This window comes from Bombus pyrosoma, linkage group LG7 (genome assembly GCF_014825855.1).
Source record: "Bombus pyrosoma isolate SC7728 linkage group LG7, ASM1482585v1, whole genome shotgun sequence".
Taxonomy (NCBI): domain Eukaryota; kingdom Metazoa; phylum Arthropoda; class Insecta; order Hymenoptera; family Apidae; genus Bombus; species Bombus pyrosoma.
In genome coordinates, this window is record NC_057776.1 from 36,662 (window position 1) to 54,702 (window position 18,041).

General features: G+C 32.7%; 1 protein-coding gene across 1 annotated transcript in view; it reads left to right on the forward strand.

Annotated features, from left to right (window-relative positions):
* LOC122569761 (tyrosine kinase receptor Cad96Ca) overlaps nt 1–15,798 on the forward strand; it is a 20,235-nt gene extending 4,437 nt beyond the window's left edge. Inside the window, exons 3-8 of the mRNA XM_043731321.1 lie at nt 517–632; nt 5,017–5,416; nt 6,466–6,639; nt 8,051–8,401; nt 11,472–11,777; nt 14,788–15,798. Of these exons, the coding sequence (XP_043587256.1) occupies nt 517–632; nt 5,017–5,416; nt 6,466–6,639; nt 8,051–8,401; nt 11,472–11,777; nt 14,788–15,024 (1,584 nt within the window). The 3' untranslated portion in view covers nt 15,025–15,798. The remainder of the gene's footprint in view (nt 1–516; nt 633–5,016; nt 5,417–6,465; nt 6,640–8,050; nt 8,402–11,471; nt 11,778–14,787) is intronic.
* The last annotated feature ends 2,243 nt before the right edge of the window (nt 15,799–18,041 follow it).

Consider the following 18,041-nt stretch of genomic DNA (forward strand, 5'->3'; position numbering starts at 1 on the left):
AATAGAAAGAAGACTAAAAAGGAAACACCCAGCTGATCTCATAAAGGATATAAACTAAAAAACGCGAAGATGGCACCCCGCTGGGGGTAACCATCCACATGCTATTCAATCATATGTTATAACATTTTACCTAATGTCCCACTGGACAAATTGTAAAATTAAAAATAAACAATATAATAAAAAAAAAAAAAAAAAAAAAGATAAGTGAATTCAATTGGCAGAAGTTCAAATGACTAGATGCTAAAATTTTGTTTCTATAAATGAAGTTTACATAAATAGAATTTTATTGCGCTCTTTATTTTCATACTTTTCATAGTCATCGCCTAATTAGAAGTCATAGTATGGTACCATGCAATGTCATGTTGGTGCATTTAAGTGGTCAAGATCTCGTCGTTAGACGAGTGCAAAGTACGCACGGTCATCTTTTTTCCCCGTCCGGGACGACGAGAACGTAACTCAAGCTGCGTATGGTCGACATTCAGGGATTGAACGACGTTTCTTGTTTCTTCTTTCCAGGGAGGGCAGAACCTGTTCCTTTACGTGACCGTCTCCGACGGTCAACTCACGACAAAGACCGAAGTCTACGTCACTATCAAGAACACTTCGGGTCCCAAGGAACCCGACTGGACCAGGTAGGTTCTTCGTCCAGGACAAAATTGTTTGCACATCGATTGATGAACCGATTCCGATCTTCCATGTCACTCACGACCACTCACTTAGAACATCGCTTCTATCCGCAGAAGTGATATAACAACCGAATCATTTTATCGTTTGCTAACTTTGCTGTTTGATTTTTGATTCTTGGAACTCCTTCTTTTTTAAAAATAATCTTTAAAGTTGCATTAATTACACAAAATTTATTATTACTGACGATACTTTGGGACGAGTATGTTGTAGGGAGTTGGATTTTGTTTCAGAATTTTGAGTCTCTCAGAAAGGAGAATATTTTTAATATTTGTTTATGATCGTTGAGATTTTTGTTCTCGTTAATTTTAAATGTAAAAATAATCTTTAAAGTGGCATTAATTACACAAAATTTATTATTATTGACGATGCTTTGGGACGAGTATGTTGTAGAGAGTTGGATTTTGTTTCAGAATTTTGAGTCTCTCAGAAAGGAGAATATTTTTAATATTTGTTTATGATCGTTGAGATTTTTGTTCTCGTTAATTTTAAATATAAAAATAATCTTTAAAGTGGCATTAATTACACAAAATTTATTATTATTGACGATGCTTTGGGACGAGTATGTTGTAGAGAGTTGGATTTTGTTTCAGAATTTTGAGTCTCTCAGAAAGGAGAATATTTTTAATATTTGTTTATGATCGTTGAGATTTTTGTTCTCGTTAATTGTGAATGTAGATTGAATCTCGATATATTTGCAGCGGTTCGAACGGTTATTCTACTTTAAGATTTTTATTTTTAGGCCATTTTCAGCATCTTTTTTACTAACAATTCATATAACAATTATCTCTGTCGATATTTTCGGCAATATCCAGAAATTTTTTTAAAGAAAAGCGATACCTGACAGTAATGTAAAAAGGAAATATTCACTTTAAAGAGGAAATATTTTTATGGTTTTCATAGTTTCCGTCGTTCTGTATATCATTTTTTCATATATTTTCAGCCTCTGATCCAGACATCCTTCAAACCTAAGACAGATTAACTGGGAATTTTTCATGAGTTACGAAAGTAAAAATGTTTCTATTTATATTGTAGCCGTTATAGATCCATCACGATTATTTGTCAAGTACACACATCACAAATTGAAAGATCAACTTTAGAGTGTAACCTATTTTGAATTTATGTTACGTTATTTGTATTAGATTGTATATTAGCAGTAATTGTATTTCTGTTGAGAAATCTTTCATTAACCCCTTAACCTACGATTTACGTTCGAGAATTTTGAGCCGAAAACGTAAAAAAGCTCGCGCAGCCTTCGAGCCATTCGCACGACTTGTGTAGTACGTACCACGAGCGATGCCCGTAATATTTACGATTGGTCCGATCATCTCCTACGGGCTATGCCCGTAATATTTACGTTTGGCCTGATCAACGTACTACGGGCTATGCCCGTAGTTGTAGGTTAAGGGGTTAATTTGTATCGTATGCAGTATTACAGAATCTTTACATTCATTATGAAAAGAAAACTTCACGTTATTTTTGTAATTTATTCAAAGCCACTTAATGGAATTGGTCGTAGAATTCGGTGTTAATGAAACAGTAGTCGCTTCTTTTTGTTGGCCTGTCTACTTCTTCTCAGAAATATCTAGATATAATGTTATCCAAACAAAGGTGCAATTATCCTTAATTGCCACATAATTTTATCCTTTATGGACAGAATTGCATTTTTATTAATATTTAGGATAATATATTATTATTTATTTTTAGCCTTTCGGCTTTGGACGAACTTTCGATTTACATTTCTTACATTTATTGTATTGCACTCCTTGGCATATTCTTATCTCTAGTCGCTAAAACTAATGACTACAAACTATTGCAACTTATGACTACACATTATTGTCCTTTGGTCTTTTGCCTCCTTGCTGTGCTACCTTCTTGTCCTTCCGCCTCGTCTTGTATTGCCCTTGCCCTTCTCTTCTCTATTATTGCTTTTAATTCTGTTAGTCCTTCTCCAGTCTCATTCAGTGTTTTTTTCCATGTCTTTTGGTCCTCCCGTTATTTCGCATTCTTCTATTACATGTCTCAGGTCCTCTTCCTCCCTTCCGCATAGTCTGCACCTTTTTTCTCCCTCCTCTTTCCAGTGTTCCCTCGCTTTGGTCTCTTTTCCACACCTGAATCTGGCTATAATTTTCCTGTCCTTCCACTTCATCCTCCCTTCCAAGTACTTTGGTATCTCATCTTTGGTTATATTTCTGTAGTATCTGTTATATTTGGATTCCCTTATATTTAGGATAATATATTTCTTATAATATTTTTCATGTTATTCATTACGAAACGACGATTTTCTAAAATTTTCTTACAGTTCTTTGGAGTTTCAAGATATTCATATTGGCAGTTATGGGAGTGTATTCTCGTACTAGATGTTTGTCGTCTTATTCTCACTAACACTATTCGATGATGCCAGTAATTTGTTTGCTTTTTATGTTGTACTGTAATATCGAACGTACCGGCTTGAGAATTTAGAATTTTAATGAAAATTTATAGCTTTGTGACCTAAGTCTACTTTGAATAATTTGACGAGAAGGCTATGACCAGTTATTAGAAAATATCGATCTCTAAGTGTATAAAATTTCAATAATTTATTGAAATGAATAATTATATGACATAGCAAGTCGGAAATACATACAATTATATAGATGTCTACTGTTAGATAGCAAGTTACAAAGATAGAAAAACATTTATCGATGTTGCTAAACGTATTTGTGTATGATGAAAAATGAGAATGGTTAAGATTATAAAATACAATTGTCTTTATTTCGTAAATTATACTCGTAATTTAAAGTATGAAATTTTCATACAAGCTATAGGTTTTAGTAATCAACATCAGTACTAACTCTTACATGTATATATTTATATATATATATAGGGTGGTTGGTAACTGGTGGTACAAGCGGAAAGGGGGTGATTCTACGCGAAAAAAGAAGTCGAAAATATAGAATAAAAATTTTTCCTTTGAGGTTTTGTTTTCGAGAAAATCGACTTTGAATTTTCGCTCGGTACGCGTGCACTTTATATATATATCGTATGAATTTAAATTCGTTGTCCTTTTTTAAAATCACAGCTGTAAATTAAAGAAAATCATTCTTTAAATTTGTAACAATTTGTATTATAAGTAGAAACAAAAACTATAGTAGAATATAATATCTTAAAATATTTCAAATGGTGCAGAGTTCCTGCGTTATAATATCCTCAGTTAATGGAGTTGTTGCAAGAAGGATCAGCTCCATTTACCAGTAATTTGACTAGATCAACAAAGACCAAAACAAAATTTAATATAGTCAACTAATATTCCTAGAAATATACTTTTGCATTTTTAAATATAAAACCTACACAATTCTTTTTCTTCTAATAAATACAATTCAGATACAGATCAGATGCACATCTTTATTGATCTTCTGACTATTACGTTATTAAATGATTAAGAACAATTATTTTAAAGTGAAATAATTGAAGAAGAAAATAATCTGATAGATTCGAAGATATGTCCTTTGAACAGTCTTTTAAATAACTTTTAAATAATTACCCACAACGTGTTTTAAGAAACGAATAATATTAATTTACTTTGTTATGTTGCTTTAGTTTAATTAATATCAATCTCTATACATAGTTTAAAAGTTACTAATACTTTTTAAATGTTTAAGAACGCAACACAGAATTTCAAAATCAAATAGAAAGATAAACTTGACGTAAAATTCGTTAACAGTACATTGAATTTAAAAATTGTTCTTCGTCTGCGGCCTTCATATGTAATTCTGTTTCACCAGATTACAATCGAAGATTTATCAATTGGAAGATTAAGGTGATAATAATACACTTCATTAATTACGAGCTAAACTGGTATCAATATTATAAAGAATTATCTATATTTTAATTTATCGTCGAATGGAAATTTTTCAGTTCTATGAAAATCTTTCTCATAAGACCCACAACTTCACGATTTAATTAAATACAGTTCTCCTGCAACATTACGCAATATAATTATTGCAAGTCTTATAAGACTTGTAGTCTTCAAATATCGGAGCTACTTTCTCATTGTCGCAAATCCTCAAATTACCAATCTGTATCGTGCTTCCAAACCAACACCATAATTTTCCGAAAACTGTCCCGTGGTCGATCGAGCAGAGAAGCCACAGACTTGGACGAATCTACAAGTCTCAACCAACTTGCTAGAAAGTTTCGTCGATAAATCACGAGAAACGCTGTATGACCTTTCAGAGAACTACCAGTAGCCCGTTCCATTATTCATGCTCCAGTTCGTTAACAATATCTTTGAATCGTCTGGAAAACGTTTCGGTGACATGGCTCAACTCTATTCCAATTTTTCCTCGGCAGGAGCCCTGTAGGTTCAGCTGGCAGAAGACGCCCGCCATTGTTACCGGGAGTAGTTCCTGGACAGGGATTATTCCGTAAATTGGGGATACCGCCGTCACCAGTGGCTGTGCCACCCAGTATTCCGAAAACGACGAAGTTACAGCCTGAAGACGCGAAACAGGCCGAGGTTGATCCCGGTCCTGGCACCACCGGTGTTCCGCAACAGCCCATAGAGGAGAACGAGGTCGAGGGGCCACCTCTCAGCTCGAAAATTGCACCTGCCGAGGCACCGCCTTCTCAAGATATAGCGATCACGTTGGTACCAGTCACGGCGGTCTGCGTGCTCGTCGTGGGCCTCGGTATGGGTGCGTGGTCCCTGAGAAACAAATTTTGCAGGAATCGGAAATCCAAAGAGGACACGGTATGGAAACACTTTCTGTAGATGAAATCGTTGGAAACACACCGTGATCCTAAACTCATAGTACGAGCGAAGTTAGAAAGATTCTGTGGCTCAAAATAAAACAAAAATCAAAATTAGGTTGAACTCTTAGGTTGAACAAGCATACGTGTATTCGAGATAATTCTTGACAAAACATGTTCGAGCTTAAATTTCACTTGTATCACAAATTCAGGCTCACGATGTATAGTAAAATATAAAATTTTGTCTGATCGCAATTCTCGAATTTTTACGTAGCTCTTGAATGTTGCTCTCATTTTAACAAATATTTTTTAATACAATTTTTTAATGTTTTAAGAAAATGTTTCACATAAAATTGAAACGAGGAATCATACAGTAGATCTTTAAAAGCCTTAAAATTTGTCAATTGGATGAGTTTCATGGTCTTCTTCTGAACATTAATAAAAATTGCAAAAATCGAGTTAATCTATAACGAAGTTGATAAATGCATTGGTTCGTTCAAACGCCATAGTGTGAAAAAGATTTAACGATTTTTAGTTGAAATTGTTATATTTATTTCAAATATCCTTTTGTTGTATTTTTACTACAGTATTTTTTATGCTTTTTTTCAAATAACTTTTATTATACGTTTTAACAAAGGATTGTAGTGTATATAATAAATAAATTTTATAAAAATTCTTAGTTTTGTATTATTATTGTAATAATACTTTGCACTATCGATGTTGTAAAATATTATTATTCATTGCAGCATATAGTTACACAGAAGTCTATCTCAATACTATGAAAAGGATCGTACATGAAATAATGGCATAATTAAACGTTGAAAACACTTTTCATAATATAAATCTTTAATATAACATTTTATACATTTTTGAAATATTTTTTAAATTTAATATAGCTGTTCTTTTTTCAATAATTAAAAAATAATTTATTCATTAACGCTTAGAAATTTTAGTACTCATGATCAATGTATTGTAAAAGAAGTGAAGTAATTGAATACAATTTTTTCAGAATTTCTCGAAACAATAATTTTCTTATATTTGTTTGTATAGAAAGAACAAGCTTCAGTCAGTGTCTCAAATATATCAGACGATCCATCGCTTGTCTTAAAAAGATGGCGAGGGCCAAAAGCGCATAACAATCGATATGAACCCTGGGAAAAAGAGAATCAAAGTGCACAAAATAAACAAGAAGACAAATGGGAATTTCCACGGCATCGATTAAAGGTTGGTAATTATAATAATTTAGAGACAATTTGCTTCGAAACGAATATGGTAATTATTTGATTACAAATTTACATTTTCCCACAAATTACAATTTAAGATATACGATAAAATCATTCAAATTTAATTTTTTCATAAGATGTCCCAGAACTCAAATACATATGTTGTATTTTATATTTTTGATGTTCCTGATATACAGGGTGATTGGTAACTGGTGGTACAAGCGGGAAGGGGGTGATTCTACGTGAAAAAAGAAGTCGAAAATATAGAATAAAAATTTTTCGTTTGAGGCTTTGTTTTCGAGAAAATCGACTTTGAATTTTCGCTCGGTACGCCTGCACTTTATCACGTCTCGTTATAACGGATCTCACTATAGATCGTTGTCTCGATGGATATTATCGCAGTTTAAGTTTGTTTTTGCTGTAACGAAAGATTAGGAATACATAATGAAATAATATGAAGTAATCATAAAGTTTATTATTACAAAAATTGCTGAAAATGTTGCTCATTCTGCCGAACACATAGTTCTGCTCTTCTAATTAAATTTCTATGAGCACTTTCTAACGTATTCGATTGTTTTAAAGTATAAAAGGCTGCAATAATCTTTTCTTTCAATTGCTCGCAACTTGCGATTTCTTCAGAATAGACAATTGATTTAATATGGCTCCATAAATAAAAGTCAGGCGAAGTTAAGTCAGGAGAGCGTGGTGGCCAAGCTATTGTTCCAGCACGACCAATCCAGCCTTGGTAATGTTGGTTTAAAAAATCTCTCACATGACGACTAAAATGTGGCGGTGCACCGTCTTGTTGAAAAATTAAACTTCCTCTAGTTCTCAGCGGTACATCTTCTAATAATTCCGGTAGTTTGTTTTGTAAGAAATCGAAATATGCTGCTGACGTTACATTTCCTTCAAAAAAATATAGCCCAATAATTAGATGTCCGATTATGCCAGCCCAGACGTGATAAAGTGCACGCGTATCGAGCGAAAATTCAAAGTCGATTTTCTCGAAAACAAATCCTCAAACGAAAAATTTTTATTCTATATTTTCGACTTCTTTTTTCGCGTAGAATCACCCGTATAAAGTTATTTTCATACATTTTGATCCTAATACATTTTCTAATAATTACATGCATGTATAAAATATAAACTACGCGATTAACAGACTGCAACAAACCCACTTTTTATTATGAAACAGCTAAAGAAATGGGATCTATAATAATAATTAATGTCCAACCACTGTAATAATTTTGAAAATAATAAATTTTGTATAGGTTTTATTAATTACTTGAAATGCGATAAATGCATAAATACTCTTCAGTCTAAGAATTAATCTGCGAAACAGCGTTTTTACATATTACTATTATCGTCTAAGGAATAACTAAATTCCTTGTTTCTCAAATCTTGTTCAACAGGTCTTTAATATTCTTGGCGAGGGTTGCTTTGGTCAAGTTTGGAAATGCGAGGCCTTAGATATTGATGGGAAATCAGGAGCAACTATCGTGGCGGTGAAGACATTAAAAGAAAATGCCACTGAAAGAGAGCGGCTAGATCTTGCACAAGAGTTGCGGGTCATGAAAAATTTGGATCCCCATCCCAACGTAGTCAGATTATTAGGTTGCTGTACAGAGCGCGAACCGATGTTCGTGATTTTAGAATACGTAAGCGGTGGAAAACTACAGAGCTTTCTAAGAGCATCTAGAGAAGAAAGAAATCATGGTGGACCCGGATTGACGTCCAGGGACTTAACTGGATTTGTTTACCAGGTATAATATTTTATTAAATCACATTTTATCCGTGTTGCGTCATTGATGACTTGCAATTGTTTCAATTGTTGTTTCTCTAGCTGTTAGGAAATTCTATAATTCATGCTTTTCTGCCAATATAAAATATACGTTTAGGAGATAAAATAATAGTACTGTCTTGTATTTTGACCATTAATTGCATTACTGTCGCGTTTGGGATATATTTGATTCAATCACATCAATTGTTTGTATCATCTGGCAACTAAGTGATATTGGAAATATCGAAAGGTTTAACCGAAACTGTTTTAATTTTAACGAATGTAAGCGATACTCAAATATGGATTAAAAATGAATACGATGATGCTTTCAATGACGTAGATATCCAAAGTAAAATTCTGACGATGACACTGATACAAAAAATGGAGGTGATGATGAAGAAAATTTTAATAGAAAAGGCGGAAGAGAATATTTTATGGTCGCAAGCGCTTTAAATGGTCTAGATCTTCCTTCTGTAAGAGCTAGAGTTGAAAATATGTATTATAAATGCGTTATTTGGATTACGGGAGGACTGTTACTAGGAACAAGTCGAGTACATTTCTCGAATCATTTTTTAACAGATGAAATTCCTTATATAATTATTAATTACATAAATAAGTTCTACACACGGAGAAACTACCAAACCGTTTATAAACCATATGGGTGAAATAGAAATGAAAGTTTCTGAACAGAGAAACAATATTGCAGTGAAATGATTTCTCCCGAAAACAAACATTGCAGCATATTAATAAATGTTCGATTTAATTCTTTCACTTGTAAATTTGTCTGATCGTAATACCACACGGTTGAATTTATCTTGACAGTTTCTTTCATAAAATATAAAAAACAAGTAAATAGTATTTCATTTAAAACATTGAAGGTCACTTTCGTTTCTCAAAAAATATTACAAGAATAAAAAGTTCGCCTATGCTATCATATTTGCTATAGAAAACATTAGAACTTCTCCACATTTCACCTTTAGTAAATATTTACTATTTGAAAAAAAGGCACTAGTCCTGAATATCGTGAACACCCTGTATAATAAGTTTTTCTTCAAACGAGAACTTTTTAATAACATGCATCTTTAAATATCAATTTTATGAATTATTTTGTATAAAAAAATTCGATAAAGATATAACAAAACTTGAGTTTTCTACATAAGACGAACATAACATTTAAATGCTAACTATAAAAATGAAAATATCGTTAATGGCGTTATATGCGTGATATGCTTATTAATTTCTTTCCGTTCTTGAATTTTGGTTAGCTAATACGTTGATTTGGTTACATAGGTACAGTATTTAGAAACTGGAAATAAAATGATTTGCAAGTTAAAAGAGTGACAATAAATGTACATAATATATTATTGGTAATTTAATAATTTATATTATTGAATACTATTTATACAGGGTGGTTGGTAACTGGTGATACAAGCGGAAAGGGGGTGATTCTACGCGAAAAAAGAAGTCGAAAATATAGAATAAAAATTTTTCGTTTGAGGCTTTGTTTTCGAGAAAATCGACTTTGAATTTTCGCTCGATACACGTGCACTTTATCACGTCTTGTTATAACGGATCTCACTGTATATACGTAAAAAGATTTTTCCATAAACATTCTCATACTATATATTACTTTTTAGCTTTTTAAGTCGTTCTAAATGTTATGAGATATAGAATAGAAAATCAGAAACTAGAAAAGGAGCCAACTGTAGAGTTGGTTACGTAGCAAAGAATGAGCCAGTAATTGATCATACATTTAAAAAATAAAAATATTATTTAAATGAATAATAATTATAACATTTATGTTTATTGAAATAAATAAATTAAATTTTATATATTTTTATCATGCAAAGCTTACTACATAATTCATGCCAACCGGTTGAAATTCACATATACGTAACACATTATTAACTCCTAAGAATGCGATCCTCCGTGTAATACGACAGTTAACTTTTGAAAAATTCCATAAAATATACTAAAAATATATTATATTAAATAATTATATTATTAATATATTATATAAAGTAATTATATTATTAATATATTATATTAAATAATTATATTATTAATATATTATATTAAATAATTATATTAAATATATTATATAAAAATATACTACTTTCTTTTTGTAACTGAAAAAAATATGCTTATTAAAACTATCAATAATTAAAGTAAAAAAGTATTACATGTCAATGTTACATAGTCAACAGTTTCTTCTTCATCACTGTTAAACATTATTAAACGAGAGCCTTCTTTTCCTGGTAAAATGTCTTCATCTTTTGAGCTTTGTTAATTCATGTATGGTTTCTACTTATATCAGTTTTAAAAAGTTTTATCGATTTTTTATCAGAGAAGCCTTTAGTTGCTGTTACTCTACAGCGAAGAAACTCTGAGGTGCAAAACGTTAATATTCGACGAACTAAAAACAAATTTGAAATTTCAATATTCAAAAATCCCTTACGCAAATTTAAGATGCGCTTGTGCTTAAAAATTTTCATTGCGTGCCGTTCTGTACAAGGATTTCCTCAATTCTCAAACCGTGTTACACGAATGCCATTTTATGCGCAAATTTTCCCAAATCTCAAATCTTCAAGCGAATCCGTAGCGTAACTAACTTTCCCGATAAAGAATATGCACCCTGAGTATTAAATTTAATTATTATAATTATTATATTTAAAAATTTATATGTTATTTTCTATTCCATGCTGTAACTCAGTTTGTTCACTTTAGTTACAGTACGATTAATACAAGTAAAACACTAATATATATTTTTTTCAATCACTATTACATCTAATAGTAAGAGAAAAACATTATTTCTATGAAAGAGAATATTGTTATATTTAATGGCGCAAGAACAAAACAAAACATAATTGGTTAGCTGAATCCATTATTAAAACTAAATATTTTTCACCGGTTTTATATATACTTAATAGCTTAATAAAAAATAAAATCGACTAAATATATGATCTCTCAGGTCATTTGTATAATTACAATAACTACATTTCACAAGCAAACATTAATGAATATTATATTCAAGTACTATTTGCATATTATAGATAGCCAAAGGTATGGAGTATTTGGCTTCGAAAGGAATTATACATAGAGATCTAGCCGCGAGAAATATATTGATAGACGAGAATCGTGCATGCAAAGTCGCAGACTTCGGATTTGCCAGAGATGTGGCTGCTAATCAAATATACGAAAGGAAGTCCGAAGGTCGGCTGCCCATCAGATGGATGGCTCCGGAGAGTCTCTACGATAACATCTTTTCCGTGAAATCGGATATATGGAGTTTCGGCGTATTAATATGGGAAATTGTAACGCTGGGTTCTACGCCTTATCCCGGCTTAGCCGCCGCAGAGGTACGCTATTTCAGAATTTATTCAAATTCGAAAGATTTTCTTTCGACTAAAGATTTCTACACAGTAAGATCAAATATTTTTCAATTAATCCACCACTGTGTAGCTCCGCTTGGTGTGACTACACTGAAGGAGTGGATTTACTTTTGATGGAAACAATCGCATAAATATTTGATACTTCATTTCAATGAGGAGTAACCCCTTGGCCTATAAGGGATTTCTGCCATAAGCGAAAACCACGAGTCAGACTCGTGGTAAAGAATTTGTGCCATAAACGGAACCCACGTGTCTGGCTCGTGGTAATTTACAAATTTCTAGCTATTCATTATCCACTTTGAAATGATAAATTGTTTTTGTTAACTGATCAATTGATCATGATTACGCCCTAGACGTCTTGAAAACACCATTTGTCCTCGAACGTTGTTTATTATTTCACAATTCCTTTTGTAGCCCCTAAATATACATGCCATAAGAAGTGTACATTTTGCGCCAGTTCGGGCACACGGCTGAACAGATGAATGGCACGGCGCGCGACCAAACGTCTTGCTTACTACGGCTCGTGCGATCGGCAGATAGCATGTAGGCCACGGGGTTGAGACACATGTAAATTATTGCAATAAAATATACTATCAATAGGTTGAATGGAACTAGTATTTATAAATTTGTTATGCGAAAAATGTCTAAACTCTGTCCTGCGAGAATGATGCCAAAATGGGTCTACATTTTGTACATTTTTTAAAAAAAATATCATTTGTTTCAATCGTGTGAGAAAAAAATGTACAATACATGTATTTTTATACATATTTAATTCTAGAATATTATGTAGAGGATGAGTTAAATGCATGCCCATACTTCAAGGGCTGAATGTACGTAGAATAAGCAGAAAACGTCATATGAACATATATTTTTCGAGTTAGGTATAAATAATTAAAGAAAATGTTTGTGAGCTTTCCTCTTGTTTCGCTTTTACCGTAAGAATATTCAGCTTCTTCGCGAAGTGATGGATAGGCTAAGGTGGATGACCGTCATGACCTAAATCCATTAAGCTTTTGTTTCTGAAGCCATTTCCAATCTATTGTGTATTCAACGCAGGTGAACAATGATCTACGAAGACGGATACAAAATAGATTTAAGACTATTTGAAGAATTCTTGGTATTTTCGAGCGAGTATGGAATATGGAATTCTTAATGTTAAGATGTATAGTGGCATATGTTGTGGCACGAGGCGCACTCTTCGAACATTTTCTGTAACAGCTGCCTATAATCCGAGAACTAAGGTATATGCGACTGTCACGTAGGAGACACAGAAATCACAAAATTAACAGATCACCGGTGATCTCGCGTCGTAGTTTGAACGTTTCACTAAGGTAAAAAATTTGAACTTTAGATATGCTAGTCAAATTTATTGTACGAATCCAACAGAGTGACGGTTCAGAATGTTATAACAAAAAGGATGTTGAGTGCCGATTTGGGAGGGTTCTTATATTAAGGTTTGGTCCCTCTACAGGGGTTATCGTCGCGGTTATTCTGTTACTATCTGATTATTGTTTCGATGGCTACGTCATGCAGGATGTTTTGTCTACTCTATTATTGCTTCTGAGCGCGTGACACGACATATGTTCATTACTTCATCTGCCACAAAGAATATAACCTAACAAACACGAAGGTGGTACCCCGACGGGGGTAACCATCCACATGCTATGTATATTTAAGATATAATATTTTACCAAATGTCCCACTGGACAAATTGTAAAATTGCAATAAAATAATAAAAAAAAAAAAATTACTTCGTCTGTGTGTAGGTTCACCTCCTGAAGTATGTACATGCGTTTATGACTCATCCTGTACACTGTAAATACATATAATATTGTATTATACTGGAGAGAAAAAGATCAACGATTGTTTGTCTCAAGTCAATCAAGACAATTTTGATTAAAACAATGTCAATGAAAAAATGTCCAAAATGTTAATTTTAGAATTATATAACTCCTTTATATTAGTTTAGGAAGTACTTCACCTCTAAAGTAAATATAAAGTAAATTATAATATTAGCATTAAAAATATTTTACATACTAAACATTCCACACAGTATTCACTTTAGGAAACGTTTTATTTCCATTCTATCTTACTTTTATCAGATAATCATCAAAGTGTATTTAATTACCATATTACAATATTTCGATATAATCATAATACGTTATTGGAATAATTGAATTTTCCATATAATAGAGTAACCTTGTTTTCACATGAAAATATAATACTAATTTTTAACTGACTTGTTAATATTAATAATAAGAAGAAACAAAGACATAAGTATAAAACAAAATTACAATAAAAATATAACAATTTCTGGAAGAAAAATACAAAATTTATATAAGAATTTAATCATTTTAGTTTCCATTCTTATTTTTCAATCTTTGAAAGGACTAGCCTCAAAATTTTTCATTAATCGATATCCTGATAGTCGATATTTTGATAATAGAGCTTCTATTGCGCTTAAATGAAGAGTGCTTGTAGAAAACACTGTACTGTAGTAAGAAAGTACTAAAATTGAAAAACTTTTATTAGAAAATGTACTAATTGTAAAAATACTAATGAAAATACTGTAGTATGGAATTTAACTACAATCTTCTGTTCTAAATAGTTACTAGCAATGCTGAAAGATGGCGTCACAATGTCGTCTCTATAGTGAAAAATATAACTGTCAATAAACGTTAGTTAATCGTTTCTTGGCTTTTGTCTATAGCGTCTATCTAAATGAATAGAACATTGAGCTTTATTTACAGCTAATAGGTAACACATACAGGATTTTCTACAGATATATTTTTCTGTTTTATGAATTTGGATTATATTAATACTTAGGAATATTTTTCCTCCTGGAAAACTTGTTTCTTGGCATTTGCAGTGTTTTCTATAAGAACTTTTCAAATATTTGTATACAATACTTCTACCAGCTATTTGATTAGGATAGGTATTTAATTAAGATATACTAGTATATAATTTTTTCTTGTAGGTAATGAGAAGAATCAAAGAGGGCTATAGACTAGACAGGCCAGAACACTGCAAGAGAGAGCTTTATAACATTATGTATTATTGCTGGGACAAAGATCCAGCATGTAGGCCATCTTTTGGGGAACTCGTCAGTTTAGCAGAAGGCCTTTTACTCGACGAAACCGATTACATCGAATTAGATAGGTTCCCGGATCATTCGTATTATAACGTGCTCAATCTCAGCGGGGAAAAATTGTAAATGATGTACTCATAATAGTATATTAAGTACAGTGGGTACCATTGACATTCGTCAATTATTCTCAAATAATAAAAATCGTGTACAGCTTTAAAGTATAGCTAATGAATATTATTCAATTCGAAAAATTTTATTGAATCAAGAATACAGAATACTAAAATTTGATTCTTAAAAAATTGATACCTGCGTTATTCCGTCAAACATGGCTGATTTGTATGAATGTTCAATATTATAATTCGGTTTGTAATTATAAATGAACTGATTATATAGTTTTTTAAGTCTTTCAGTCTGTATATACGCAAAACAATTTATAAATCTATTTTATTATCATGACTGGTCAATGAAATCCAATAATTGTACATAAATTCATTACCAATATAGGTATTTCAGAACCAGTTTACATTGAAATTAAGTTAATCGAGAGATTACCTGAATTATGTCAAGTTGTATATAATATAACAAACGAAACTTCTGAACGTTTCACACGTTGAACGAATTACAAGTATGTATTCTAAAGAGAAACGAACGTCGTGAACTAGTCAGAGTTTAAATAAATTTTTAATTTATATTCGCATTAAACTTTACGCACAAATAAGCATACTATATTCTACAAGCTATATGAAAAGAAACGATATGAAATTCAGTAATTGAATGCAGAGAAAACGTTATGTACTAGTTAAGAAACAATTACTCAAATAATGAGAACTTCTTATATATCGTCGTTCAAGTTTAACAGTGACGCAATTGCAAAACAGTGATTTTTCAGGAGACGGGAAACACTAATTTCATTTATTAAAGCTTATAATTAAACAACGAAGGAAATATTTTATTATGTTGATAAACAATATTGTTTGCATCCTATAGTTACTTTTAAATAAATATATTATTTTGGTCAGAATAAATGTCTGCGATGCAACTTACACTAACACTTACATCAATATTGCTACAGAGTGCGACAGCAGTAACGAATATTTCTGTAACACTCAACGTCACTTACGGAAACGACCATTCGTTTATATGGACGTGCGCGCATTTAATATCGCGACTATTTCGTTATTAAGGAGAAATTGAACTTTTGATTGATGCGAGCGAGATCGATAAAACTGTTGCGGGATAAATTGTTGTTACTGCACTCATAACCTTACTACCATCAGTGGTCCGGAATATTCGGAAAATTATGAAACTTCCATACTGAAGAGATTAGATCCTGATGTATCTGAGACTAGTAACGTACTTACCTTAAAATTTATAAATTTGCAATTACGTCATTATTGCGTTGCAACAGCGATATATATTGGTGCAAATTGTACATATGTATTAAGTAAGATTTTTTGTAAGTTATTGTATAGCTATTTTTTATAAGAATAAATCACTCAATACTGCAATTTGTTTTTTGATGTAGCCATTGAATCGTGGCAAATGAAAGTGCCGTGGCTTCCAGGTATGCATTCCGATCAGGTCATGGTTTACACGCGTTCATTCAGAACAAAAAATAATGTTACCGTGATCAGAGACAATGCCACGCGTATCTCTGCCAACATCATAAATACACTCAGGGTAAAAGACAGTTGAGAATTGAACGGTTGAATGATCAGTTATGGTCGTTAGGCCATTCTTAACGCGCAAACAATGCAAATGTCACGTAAACTTCAGGGTTGGATGATAAGAGAAAAGAAGGCTGAGTCGTAAGCCAATTATTAATTTTCTTTTATCATACTTTATTATAAATTTAGCACTCATAAGAAATAGAATGACACTGAACCGGAGAAAGGGGCTGCGCAAGAGCAGGAACAGGTTTTAGGATGTTGAGGGGCTTTTTTTGTAATTTTACAACACTTTTTTATACAGGAACGATAATAAGCTTTTAATAGTTTGAATCGTGACATTTTTTAACATAATTACAAAAGCAGGTTTGTTCAAGACTCTGGACTCGAACGAATGTAACAGCAAAGATTATTTGCCATTAGAATAATAAGTTGATAGAGTATTTACCAGTAAAATAAATGGGCTGACAAAGAGTATTTGCCACCAAATAAAGGGTGATGGTCAATTTAATAAGTTTAGTAAATTTGCAGGTAACTACTTCCACGTTGCCGGCTCTCAGAGGTAGGGAACGATCTGTGAGAGCCTGTAGGGGAATTTCGCAATACACCTTTATGAAGTGTACCTCCCCTTTCCTCCTTCCCCTATCCGCTGCTTCTTCCCCCTCCACTTTGCTTCTTCCCCCTCCACTTTGCTTCTTCCCCCTCCACTTTGCTTCTTCCCCCTCCACTTTGCTTCTTCCCCTCCACTTTGCTTCTTCCCCCTCCACTTTGCTTCTTCCCCCTCCACTTTGCTTCTTCTCCTCACCGCACCACTCTTTTCTCAAACCCATAAGAATAAATAATAAGCTACCAATTGTGTTCAATGTTATCAGCAACTTTTCAGAACAAAAGAAGGAAACAGGCAATATTATACAAAAGTGCGGCTTATGAGTAGCTTAAATGCAATCAATTACTGTAATGTAAAAGATATACAAATCCTACATCAAATATTGTGACTACGTCGTGCTGTCGCGTTAACGACACTTTTGTCAGAGCCACTTCTCAACTGAAATTCTTTGTTTATTGAGAATGTAACATATGTAATTTGTATTTTCTTGGACAATAAACGTTATATTAAAAGAATCTTTATGAAGTGTGTATTTTCGCACGTTCGCGGGGAGACGCGATCTCGAAGAAGCGCGCCAACGGGAGTCGTAAATTCCCGTTACGATTGACGAATCGACGCCACGAATCGTACGATCCCTTATTTCTTGTGGAATAATAAGGGTGGTTAATTGAAATAACGCTGCGGTTGACAGGTTATAATATATTTAATCGATCCAACAACTTCGGTGATACAATGGTGAATGCTTGTACGAACAACGACGTGAGAGTACGACCTGAGACTCTTATGGTATCGTTGCGTTGACTGGATGTATTCAACCGAACACTGGATGATGGCTTGACCGAGTGCGACGTGGTGATGACTGCTTGACC